Source organism: Genypterus blacodes, unplaced genomic scaffold, assembly GCF_046128005.1.
Source record: "Genypterus blacodes isolate CSIRO-AG114 ecotype Tasmania unplaced genomic scaffold, CSIRO-AGI_Gbla_v1 ptg000032l_1, whole genome shotgun sequence".
Taxonomy (NCBI): Eukaryota; Metazoa; Chordata; class Actinopteri; order Ophidiiformes; family Ophidiidae; genus Genypterus; species Genypterus blacodes.
Genome location: NW_027466845.1, coordinates 1,493,725 through 1,506,647, shown reverse-complemented (window position 1 = coordinate 1,506,647; position 12,923 = coordinate 1,493,725). Strand labels below are relative to the sequence as shown.

Sequence of the window (12,923 nt, the reverse complement as noted above, 5' to 3'; positions counted from 1 at the left end):
GCGAGAGAGAGAAAGCAAGAAAGGGGTGAATAGTGAAAAAAATTGATATTTTCAGAAAGAACATTTCAATCTGTCCCCATTTATCAACCGCAGGGATCTGCAGAAAACCTCTGGGGAGCTTTTCAAACGCGACATGATTGATGCATGTATTACCACCTTTAAGTCTCCCTGGCAGTATTGTACAGAAGGTCAAGATGTTGGACAAAAAAGTGCGTTTAATCTCGGAGCCCCTCTGCAGACGATGAGGTCACTCGCGGCTGCGGCGGCGGCGGGGGCCGAGGCAGAGCTCCCGTGTTCCTCAGCGTGAGGTTGGGGGCTGACACAAAGCTCTAAGTAATGAAAATTGATTTAAATTGAGGTCTTTGGCTTCTTAATGGATGGCACTGAGGAGTATTCTTGTCGAGGGAGTGGGGATCTCAATATGGCACTTATAAAAGGCCCATCAATAATGTAAGGCCGCCGTATAAAACATTCACAGGCTCGGTCCCGGCTTTCTACTCCACTAGCTGCACGTACTGTATGTGCTCTGAGATACACAAGAGCTGGCTGTGTGAGAGAAAAGCGTCGCGGTTCAATTGGATAGGGTTTCACGTAAAGACCGGGACGGTTGACTTTTGCCCCCGTCGCCTTTCAATGTGTCGCAGTTTTCACACTGGTGTGACGGGGAGGGGAGATGGTCATTGTGTTCACATTTCCTCTCTGATGCTTGAGCAGTCAGAGCGTAGCATGCTAATGAGTAAGCACCCCCCCTCCTCCTCCCACCCCTCCGCCCATGTAAGGTAGTTACTGTCAACAGAGAGAGGAGGAGAGGAGGAGAGGAGGAGAGGAGGAGATGCAATGAAAGGAGCAGAATGGTGCAGAGGCAGGCAGGCATTGCAGAATGTGTGTGTGTGTGTGTGTGTGTGTGTGGGTGTGTGTGTGTGTGTGTGTGTGTGTGTGTCGTCTGGACAGTCTTTGCTCAACGCAGTCGGGGAGGGTTTGACAGCTGTGACACCAAAGATTATCAAGCTCGCCACAATAAATACATATTTCTGAATAAGCCCTGAGTTAGATTTTAAACTGTCAAACTGGATGAAAATCAATCATCCGCAACTCAGAAACGTCTCTGGTGATGTCGTCCTGGCAGTCGGCGTCTCAAACAGAGAGGAGCGCCGTGTTATGCAGACACAAACTGAGGTCAACCACCGCGTTAACAATCGCGCCCCAGCCGGGTCACAGCTGACACCTCAGAACTGACACTCCGACTGGAAACGCGTTCTGGTAGCTGCGAAGCTCGCAACGATGAAGTGTTACCGCACTTAACAAAGTTCAATCAGCCCCTTCTGCCTTTTAACTACTCTGCTAAAAACATTAACTTCACTGCATCTAAACTAGTTTGTTATTATTGCTCATTTTAAAAGTTTTCGTGCGGAACCGATTATACAGCATAACAATAAAAATCGGGGCTTTAATTACGGTTTTGGAGCCTTTGATATTTACTCAAGGTCTCGGAAACAACTTCGGCAAACTGTTCATATCGGCATGAAAGCAACGGTAATTTGAGTGGTTGACCCGCTCACAATGACTCATGTCAGCATTTGAAATTAGGAGTAAATGGAAGGGGAGCAAAGAAAGTCATGGGGAAAGGGTGAGTAAAATGAAAGGACACCTTAGCACATTCCCACATTAAAATGCATGAAGGCAAGGCCTCAGATCCTTGAGTAAACCTGTTCATGCTTTACTGAGTTGCACAAATTCAATTAAGCATGCTTTTCCTTTTCTTCTGCGACGTGGACCGTTCCCCTCACACCCAGAGCTTCAGACATACGCAGGCAGGCAGACAGACAGGCAGCCCACACTTTTGTTGACTCCCAAACCCCATCTCGGACACACACACACACACACGCACACACACGCACGCACGCACACACACAAACACGCACACACACACACACACACAGAACCCCCTCCCCATCCTATCCCAGACCTCTTCCCATCCTACCAATAGTGCAGTGTTCTCCGTTCCAGCCCGGGCTGCATTCACACTTGCCGTCCTTGCAAGTGCCGTGCTCGTTGCAGCGAGGGTGACACGCCCTCTGGTCACACCCAGTGCCCATCCAGCCGTCGTCGCAGCGGCAGGTGCCCGACACACAAGTGCCATGGCTACCACAGTCCGCTGCACAAATCTCTGTGGGAGACAGGGACATAGAATGAGAAAAAAGGGAAGGGTAGGGAGGAGGGGGGCACAGACAGATAGGAAGGAGGGGGTGGAAGTGGGACGGACAGGGAAGACAAGGCGGAGACGGGACGAGGCAACAAGGGGGGAAAAAAGACAAATCCAAGAGTTATTGTCCGGGAAAGACGGCCACGCTCCGCTACCTTGTCTGACGGCGGCTGAAAAGAAATTCCTGCACCTCATAAGGGCTCCGATCCTTTCTGACAATACAAATCTAATCAGTCCATTACAAAGCAAAGACATGGATTGTGGCCTGAGCAGACTTATTCTTCTCTTTGCCTCTTCTTCTCTTAGTAAGTTTACCTCTTTCTGGCACAAAGGAGGGGGGGGGGCAAAGAGGAAAAAGAGGGGAAAATAAGGATTTGCAACATCTTCACTACTTTTTCTTTATGTTTTATTATATTGCCAAAGTCATTTCCTCGGCTCGCGCAGTATCGGCCACACACAGCACTACAGGGCATAGTAGAGGAAGTCATTCACCACAGAATTATTTATGGTTTAGGTTGTCAATATGTTGTTTTTATTCTCCCTAAATGTAGTGTTGACCACTCTCCTGCGCCACAGAAGCGGAAGGAAGTACGACATTCATGGATTTATTTTTTTAAAGGGGAATAAAGAGAGAGAGAGAGCGAGCGTCAGCGAGGCTCGGCTGGCGCTATTGTGTGGCAGCTGAAAGACCTCCCTGACAGGCTGCGATAGAACCCGGGACGCTCGCCTCGTCTCATGAACTCCAGGGAGAGTGTGACAAGAACAAAGCTCAAAGAAATTAAACACGGACAGATTACGCATGAATCTCATTGAAATGTTAACCTCTTTATTAGCTATTCTGTTATGAAAAGAGGCTTAGCATCATGGCCAGCGAGGAACAATAGCCGCAGATTCCCGGCTTATTAGCCAAGCCAATTCAAATATGACCACAAGGGACAAAAGTGGAGGTAAAATCTTTTAATAAGTCAATTACTGCCTTCACGGTGCCTATTCTGTCATTACTACAAATTAAATTTCAGTTGCACGTTCAGCCATGAACCATAACGTGACATTAGCAGTTTGAGAACCCTTGATAATTACACAGCATTGTAGTTTAATTACAGTGACTCTTAAACGCAAACTACACAAATCATTGCACATGTAAACAAAACTGCCAGTCACACTGCTTCTGATCTCATTAAAATGTATTTAAGGAAGAATTACAGTCTGTTTCCTTTTCTTCAACGAGGCATTACTGCGATACGAGCCCCGCTTTTCTTCTTCACATGGTTCACACCAGATACAGAACGAGCCATGAAGAGTAGAGAACTGCTCTGTGACATATTCATATGTGCAAATAGATGTGATATGTGTCACGTCCCAGCCAATGTAACAGTCATTTAAACTCACATTGCACTTTCCTTACCATGCTCACATGTGCATAATGAAATGTGACACTTTGACTTTATGCACAAATGACGCAGCAGGCATTTCCACACAGTGAACAGGAGCTGGAATCCTTCTTCTCTGCCTTAAAATAGAATAAAGTCACTGCAGATCTTTGCCGAGGCTTTGAAAACTGAAAAAGTTCAATCCCAACTGGACCTCCAGAGCTACATATGGTGTCAAAGTCGCCTAAATTGCTACAAAACGTAAATCACATGAGCCAATATGTAAAAAAAAAACCCTCTTTGGACCTGTCACTTACATTACAGCTTCATTATGCCCAGACATAGCGGTGGCAGGAAACACACTCAAACTGAGACAACTATTCACTCGGAACAAAGGAGAAACCTTTAACGTGATAAAGATGCAATTACAGTCTGCAGGCAAACCCTCATTATCCGTGGCCAGAGGAGTCCGCGGTGAGAAATACCCTCATCCCCACGACGGCCGTTACCATTTGCACTAAAGGACCGTGTAAACAAAGTTTCCTCTGGGTGGGAGAATGGCAAAAACGGCATAAAAACACACATATAAAACACATAAAACCTTAGGCATTGTTTTATGGCTGGTAGCAACATTACTACCCACTGAGCACCCAGGTCACGCTGTGCAAAAGCCACATGAGAAAATGAATTTGTGTCTTTAAAGTCAAGAAGGGGGGAGGGGACAGTAAAAGAGAGACATATTGAATGCTTTCCATCTTATTTCCAATTCTTCCCCCTGTCTGCAAGGTTATAGCCTTCAAGCTGTTCTACCCCGACGTCAAATGTAGTCTTGTATTAGACCACAGAAATCTCTACAATGGACAGGATAAAGGAGGATAAAGAGCCAACTCATCATCATTTACAGAGCGAGGCAGGCTCAGACTAACTGCCCATTTCCCTCAAAATCCCTGGGATTACCTAATAGGTCATTCCGTCTGCTTGGAATATAAAGCAAGCCGGGGATCCGCGTAGGTGCCGGATTCAAAATTTGATTTTATATATATTTCCCAGGAATGCAAATTGAGTAAAGCTTCAGAGCGAGGCGACTCTGTGTCGGCCTGATGTATTGATCGTCTTCATTTGAGGATCCATTCAGAAATGTGCCATTGGAGAATAACACCAATAACAAACTGATTTATACATTCAACCATGAATACCGTCCGGGAATTCACACCTGTGCGTCTCAGTGACCTTCTTCTTCAGTCAGTCGCACCCAGACACTCTAACAAACTCAAACCTCTGCAAAAACACTCAGATTCTGCGGGGTGAGTACTCACATTTTACAGCTCTTTAACAATATACCACTGGGTTCTGTTAGCTTTTTCAGTAAAAATAAATGTGAGCTGGCAAGCTGCTGTCACAGCTGAAACTAAATTGTGCTGGATTTTTTTCATCCTGACAGCCCGGAGATGGTATACTCTAGTTGTAAAACTGTATCTTATGCTCAGCCAAGTCTCGCCTACCAAAGGAGAACATTCCCCCGTGGACAAAGTGAACACAATGGGAACAATCCTCCCGAGCAGAAAAAGCCTTCATCAGCTGCGAGCTTTATGCCAATGTGAAGAAAGCCAGAACTGAAGAAAGTGCATTAACTTGCATTAGATCACATTTCTGACAGAGCACGGTGATGTGTGTTTCCTCCTCCTCTGTGGCAGCCAGCTTAAAGCACTTCCAGACTGTGGATCAGACCATTTGTTAAGTGAAATCAGACACATCTGATTGCTGACTGTGGACCTCCGACTGACAACTGATGTGAATAATTGGGCCTTTTTTTTCCCGAGTCATTTTCTTTTTACCATAATCAGATCTGTTTACTTCTGTCAGGAGCCGAGCGCAGCTAAAAGTCTGTACAGAAATGGTAAATATGCCGTCGGCAATTAACTGAGAAAATGTCAAGGTTGTTGTCTGAAAGTGAAAATATTAGAGTATACAAATTATTCATTGAAGAATTGATGAGTGAGCAACTTCGCATAATTAGGAGAGGCAGTGTCAACATCATTACTGCAAATACAAATACACTTAGCTCGCTCCTTTAAAGCTCGGCTGTATCCTAAAACCTCCTCTCGGACGAATTGAGTTAAGTTTTGTTTCATTTCTTTAAAGGTATAAGAGAGAAAAAAACAGGAGAAAGCGCTCACACTGACACACAAATCTGCCTTGAATCATAGAAGCGTCAGGAATTTGCATCTCGGGGTTAAGTGGTGTCAGAGTGAACAATCCAAATCTCAACATCACCAATACACAGTTTGTCTAAATTAAGTAACACGGCGAATATAAATGAGGAAGGCTGAGATATTTTCCGCCTCTAGTGTCCCTTTCTTCTGACATTGTTCTACATGACTGACTCCAATAACTGATGGCTGTCGCTCCTAATTCAATCACCCCCGCCAAGGTGTGCGGACCTTTCTGACACAATAAGCAGCCGTTTGCATGAAATGGGATATTCTGATTAGACCCCCGTCAGTCTAGGAATTCCCATTCGGAGGGGGAAAGTATTCCTTCCGCAATTTCGAGAAATGTCACACACTGTCACATTTATCCAATGTTTCCCTGCAACCAAACGGGTACATTGAATCACGCAGCTTTAAGACGCTGCTAAGCTTAACAGAAAAGGCCGCATGGGGGGCTAAATCCTATTTTCACCCTGCAGTGAAGGACATTCTTTGCTTGCTTGGATATTTCTTTGCTCCCACACACTGAATGTATTGAAATGTGAAAGAATGAATTTGAGCATATGTGATTGTTTACGCCGCATCCATTTTTGTTCGTACAGCGATGAAGGCAAATTGAAGAATGAAATCAATAAGATTCTGTCGCACGCTGAATATGCATGACTTGTTGGCTTGCATATGCAGAATGCTTCTTACCGCAGTCGTTAGCTGATGAAGTATTTGCGACACCTGGGTAAGGAATCTGATTATTTGCCTTCAGCGGAATAGACGCTTTAACATGCATGTAAAGGAACCCAGTGTGTATATTTATTCACATCAACCAAAGTCACTATGTCAACACCAGCAGTCTCACTCACGGAGCTCAGGGAGTCAGAATCCACTATTTAAAGCAGTGAATTTGTGTTTTCCAGGTAATTTAACCCATAGATTATTTTTGTCTCGTCTCCCTGCGACTCTGTAATGAGAGCCAAAACAGCAGCCGTGTGTGAACAGGTATTGTACGCATGTTTAATCCCCTCTGAGGGGACGCACTCACCTGTAGAGCAGTCGTGGCCCGTCCAGTTGGGATCGCAGCTGCACGTCCCCACATCTGCCAGGAAGGCTCCGTGTCCAGAGCACTGGTCCATGCAGGAGGCCCGGGGGCTCTCGCATCCTGGCCCGCCCCAGCCCACAAAGCAGTGGCACTCTCCCTGGACACACACCCCTCGGCCCGAGCACGTTGGATCCATGCAGTCCACTAAGGGGGTTTTACAAAAAAAAAGACAGAGTCAGGCGGAGCGGTCACCTGCTGTTTCCCCTAAAGCTTCTGTGTTGGAACAATCTGGTGTCTCTATTGGAGCCCGGGCAAAATGAAAACTGTAGCTGGCCAGAGCTCGGCTGCAGCTGCAACTGGCTTAGCAGACATGGGAGGAGGCCCGATTTTGCTAAAGCCAGAGACAAGATTTACAAACAAGCAAATTAAATGGATATTTTCTCACAGGGGCTTATGGCACCAAAGTAAAGGAGCCGCCCACACTCTCGCTGGCACGTCCCCATCCTGTCATAATGAAAATAGCACCCAAGGAGAGAGGAGGAGAGAGGAGGAGGAGGCTGCTACGGGAGTGTGTTTCCCTGAAATTGAAAGCAATGATGGAGTATAGTTCAAAGCAAGAGAAAAACACAAAAAAACACAGCATAAAAGAGTGTAGGGAGAGAGAGAGGTGGGGTATGCGCCCGAGGCCACAGCTCCGCTCGCTCAGTAAGAGCATGCTTGAAGCTTGTTTACAGCCTGTTAGAAGCTCAGTGTGACTAAGGAAGCTTTGTGTTGGCTTCCCTCTGCTGCATCTACTCCTTGAAGTTAACACTAGATCGGCGTAATTAATATGCAAATATACAATTAATGCCTGTTTCTGCGGGATCGCATCCCCTTACACGTTGTAAAACGAGCGCTCACTTTGTACGGGACAAGGATTGTGGGAGCGTAGGAGCACAATACTAACGGTTCTTCTGCTCGAACAATACCTGCACGGTACACACAGATGGCAAATGGGCGCCAGGCAGGAGCGGCGTCTAGCCACTGAGAGCAGCAGGCCGCGCCACTGCAGCTCCCCTTTACCATGACATAAATGGGTATAAAGGCCGTTATAGTAAGACAAACAGGATCTCTCGCCTCTTAGCAGATGGTTTGGGCGCAAGGCACAAAGATCAGAGGCTAACTGACAACAACCCCTCTCCTGGCAATTAATCATTGTGGCTGAAGGTCGCACGGAAGAAAGGTAGAAATGTTAAAGGGCCCTCGTCCACATTCTCCTCCACTCCTTATGGCCGGCGCTCCACCCAAAAAAGAATGGGGGGACTGTGGATGTCACAAACCCCCATTTATCAAACTCCCCGGGCCCATTTTTCATCTTGAAATGAGATCCTTCAAGAGCTGACAAACACAATGGCTCCTTCAATCTTATCTGCTCCAGCCTCATCCAACAGCATGGATGTTGAGATCTTAATGGATTGAAATCTGACTTTGTGTCTGCATTCAGATGCGTTCAGATAATATATGGACCGTTTCAATTAACATAATGCAGGAGGCCATTCAGAACGCACGCAGGCTTATAGACTTACCGTGACTATAACCTTCTTCTAGACCAACTACCTGCTTTCTGTTGGATGAATTTTGTATCTAAGGTCTTACTTGTAAAGATCCTGATAATAAAGTCACGTTATAATAATAATTTAACAGCATCATAAAGCCTTAACCAATCAGATGACAGATCACACTCTGCGTCAATACACGTTTGCACTAAATAGCGAGGACATGATTTTCACACATTGAGGCCACATAAATACAAGTTGTTAATTGTGTGATACCTTCTTCACAGTTCTCTCCTTTGTAACCAGGGTTACAGATGCAGGTTCCCACGATGCAGGTTCCGTGGCTGCTGCACGTGACGTCAATGCACTGGTTGGTGGGAACATCGCATTCGGAGCCCTTCCAGCCGCTGTGACACATGCAGCGACCTTTAAGGTATTGACCATTCCCACTGCACAGCACTGGACAGGCAGCTTTGAAAAGAGCAGACAGCATACATCCATTTGAATGGGCTCTCTCCAACCTCGGGCCTCAAAGAGCACGGCGTACGGCTGAAGCCTCCATCTGACAACAAAGTTCTGACCAAAATGCTAACAAATTCTCGTTCCAGTACAACCTACTGCACTTTGGCATCCCGTGCACTTTTGCAAAGGTGTCCAGATTGTAAGTAAACGACTCCAGCAAATGTCAAATATCTAGCACAATATAAGTATGACAGACTCAAATAAATGGCTGATTAACAGGGGAATAGCAGATGGCAGGATGTGTGAGGTGTATCCAAAACAAACCACTGACATCATAACACAGTGCTGTTATATGGAATTTCATTTGAATTCTCTTTAATGCAGTGCAATAAAAATGAACACAGTCCAATAAAAGTCTATAATCTAACGCTTAGTTATTAAAAAGTAGGTGTGCAGGTTAGACAGTAGAAGCTGGAAATGATGAGGATCTTCTTGTGTAATTTTGTCTAAATGAGAGTTATGGAGTGTTTTGAAACGGTGCACCATTAAAAGCCAATTCCAGCTCCACACTTACATTCTCTCTGTGGTCATGCAGCGAGCAAATTCTGGTCAGAACATAAACGCATGTGCACAGCGGAGATAAGAAAGAAAGGGAGAGAAATTATGACTCACCTCGTCCACAGTCGGGTCCTTTGAACCCTAGAAAGCAGTGGCACGTTCCAGACACACAGTCGCCGTTGCCATAGCAGTTACTGGGACAGTCATCAATAGACTCTGAAAGAGAGCAATCAGGAGCTTTTCTGAGTAATGTGGTTTTGAAAAACAATTTTCCTCCCACTCACTTTCTCTGCCTTGATTATTATCCCTATGCTAATGACGGTGATAAGCGCAGGGTGCAATCCTGTCAACATTCCCGTTTCACTGCGAAACATTTTCAAGTGTTACTAATGTGTTTCAACCAAATTGTCTCTGAAAGACTGAACGTGCTCTGAGCTGAGCTAAGCTGAGCTGAGCCGCTACCAAAAGTCACGAAGCAAACACGCTCTCTTAGGGCCTGACTGCACTGGATGTGATAAGTGACATGCATCATTTGACAAACCCATTTTGACACTTTTATGGCACAGTGGAACCGGAGGATGTGAAGCGTCAGCAACACTGGTACCTGCATATCACCATCGCCATGGGTAATGCTACTGTATCATTTTCTATTCCGTGGCCTGATGTTTAGGCTGATTTATATATCTGCAGTCTCAACCAGCAGACCAGATTAAACCTCCTATTCCGTCCATACATCGTATCTGTGCACTACAAGCTTAATTATCTGCAGTTTCCCGGCGTTTCATTATTATTTTTCAGATATCCTCATCCATTTTGGTTTGGACAGCTTATTTTTTTTGTAAACTCAGACTCAGTTGTCATTTTATTAGCCTCGCCTGTACAATCCAATGCAATCCAGCTTGTCAACCATGCAATCAATTAGAGCTTTGCGATGCTTTTAGTTTGGCTGACATTGTGTCAGACAGGTGTTGATGCAACTCTGAGGTAATTTTTGAGGCCATATGATGTGATAGTCTTGCATTGAATGGCATTTTTAATATTCTGTCCATCCCCATATATGAGACAGGCAGGCATTGGAAATGCCTCAAATATGTCAACATGTTTATATCAACACCTTTCAGACCGGATCAATTGAACATTAATGAAGAAAGACAGATTATTGCAGTGGATTGCAACGGACTGTATAGTTGTTCCTAATAAACTGGCAGCTGAGTGCAAATACCAGATGTAAATATGCACAATGTTCATTTATTTAATTTATTTTAACATCAGCCAGTGGAGTTTGGCTTTGAAAATGACTGTTATACCTTTTGTTTTGTTTTTAAAATTAGCAATCAATCAATACGGCAATTAAATCATTACACCTGATCCTGAAGGTCAGGGAAAACAAAATGGCACATTCCTTGTATGTAAAATGAAATGTTTTGGATTAGAGAGCAGCTTGTAAGATGCTTTGCCATACTTGGTTGGATTGTATTTGTTGTCAGATGCATTATACATTAATCACATAAATCTCCATTTGGTCAGTTGCTGTAACGTTTCTTGTTTCCTTACAAACAGAGCAGCTTACAAACAAACAGGTCAGCATACACGATACTATACGCTCCATCATTCCCTCTATTGATCCTATAATCTTAATCAAATAAATTGGCAAAATAATTATTTCTACAATCACAATCTGCCACTGTAGATTTGATGAGAAAGCAGAGTAACTAGAGATCTCTCAGGGTGTTCACAGCCGCAGACATTTGAAACACGATGCTCAGTGAATTAAGCCTGAAATGGTGCTGAAAAATATTCAATCTTGTCCATAGCCTTCAGGCTGAAGAAGCTCTGAGGCGAAACTTAAGGAACAAAGAATCTCTTGTGCTCCACAAAAGGCTGGAAATGTGAGCCACAGATTCAGCCTCGCTTTACTCTGGAGAGTCAATCATCACGGAGGATGCAATGCAAGAGAGGGGGGAAAGCGAGGGGAACGGAAAGACTGGAGATCCAGAGAAAACAGAAAGGGCCACGAGATGAAGAGAGACACAACGCTGCTGTTTTCTTTGCTGCAGGCTTTGCCTTTGCCATGTTGGGTTAGTTCAGAGATGCAGGCGACTATGCTTCGACACGATGGAAGCAATCAGCATCTTAGTGTGCTGTTGATGGCTTCCAACAAGAACGGTCTAACCACAGCAGAAGGTCTGGGCTTTTTGCTCACAGCTTGAGCCACCCAGTAGCGGGTGACAGGTAGGAAATCGATGTGCGTGTGTGTATGTCTGCATGTTCCTGCGAGAAGCACAATTATAGAATACATTTATAGAGGAAGAGGATTTTGAATAGACTGAATGTTACAAAGATAAAGAACATGGCAGGGATATTATTTGCTGCACAGAAATATCTCCTTTTTAAATGCGACCCATTTGCACATTAAACTGGCAGATTACTTATTTTCTACTTGAATAATGAACAACAACTCATCAAATTCAGTATGTCTGATTAACTAATGCTGACCTGCAGTGTTCTCATTCTGAATGCTGACGCATTTTAGTAGACTACACACTTCCCATGTCTATTGCCTCTGCATCCTCTGAGAGCAGGAAATGGAGGCCATGAATATCTGTTAGCCACACACTCGACATAGGCCAACGCATAAATCATGGATTCAAGCAGAGCTTCATTGAAATTCATTACCCTTCATATCATGGGAGCTAACTACGGTGCGAGTCTCTCCAGTCGGGGAGGACGGAGTAGCGTGCAGTCTGCAGGTTTAATCAGCACCTTGCCACGCTCTCACAGGAAGCTCAGCATCTTTGAATGATAGGCAGTTGTGTACAGACAGAGCCTGTGATCTGCAGGCTTTAGAGTAAGACATTGGCACTGGGTCTTTGCTTCCCTTTGCTTTGCTGGCCTGTATAGGAGGCTGTGTCTGGGAGGAAGCATGTCTGGCACCAGGCAGCAGGGACAAATGGCTTCATGCTCCAGAGGGCTGTGATACAAAACATTCGCTAGGACACATTTCACATTGCTGTGGAGCCAAAGCCAAGTAATGAGGATCAGTCCAGATTAAAGACATGGATGCTGCATTCTCCCAGATGTGTGCAAAAAACAAACCTTTTAATAAATACATATGAGCAGAACAAGCTGTCTCACTGACGCTCAAAACAAAACATTTTCCTCCACTGTCAGAAACTCTGACATCATTTTATTGTTGCTCTCCTTAAACAAACAATGCCAGCTGTGCCTCTCAGGGCGCCTGTTCTGGATATTGTTCACATATATTTCTATACCTGGGCTGCTTTATTTGAAGGTCAACTCTGTTCCTCCATGGCTCAATACAATTCAGGCAGTTGGTGAGATTCAATTTCTGCTGAAGGGCACTTAACCAGTGACCCATTTTAGAAAAGGCCCCTCTGCCTCCCTCTGAGCTCCTGTGGGCAGATCAGCTCTGATACAAATGAACAGAAGCAGGATTCGAGCCGTGAATAAATCTGCCCCACCTCATCCTCATTCCTTACGATGAACACCATATCCAGGAAGGTTTTCTGTGATGTAGACCACAGGAGGCCT

The 12,923-nt window shown here is 44.9% G+C and overlaps 1 protein-coding gene across 5 annotated transcripts in view; it reads right to left on the bottom strand.

Annotated features, from left to right (window-relative positions):
* Window positions 1–12,923, bottom strand: part of tenm4 (teneurin transmembrane protein 4) — a 111,086-nt gene that overhangs the window by 47,594 nt on the left and 50,569 nt on the right. For all 5 annotated transcript variants that reach the window (XM_076146140.1, XM_076146141.1, XM_076146137.1 and 2 more), the window contains 4 exons: window positions 9,486–9,587; window positions 8,628–8,822; window positions 6,820–7,020; window positions 1,982–2,167 (listed from right to left, as the gene is read on the bottom strand). In XM_076146140.1, the coding sequence (XP_076002255.1) occupies window positions 1,982–2,167; window positions 6,820–7,020; window positions 8,628–8,822; window positions 9,486–9,587 (684 nt within the window). The remainder of the gene's footprint in view (window positions 1–1,981; window positions 2,168–6,819; window positions 7,021–8,627; window positions 8,823–9,485; window positions 9,588–12,923) is intronic.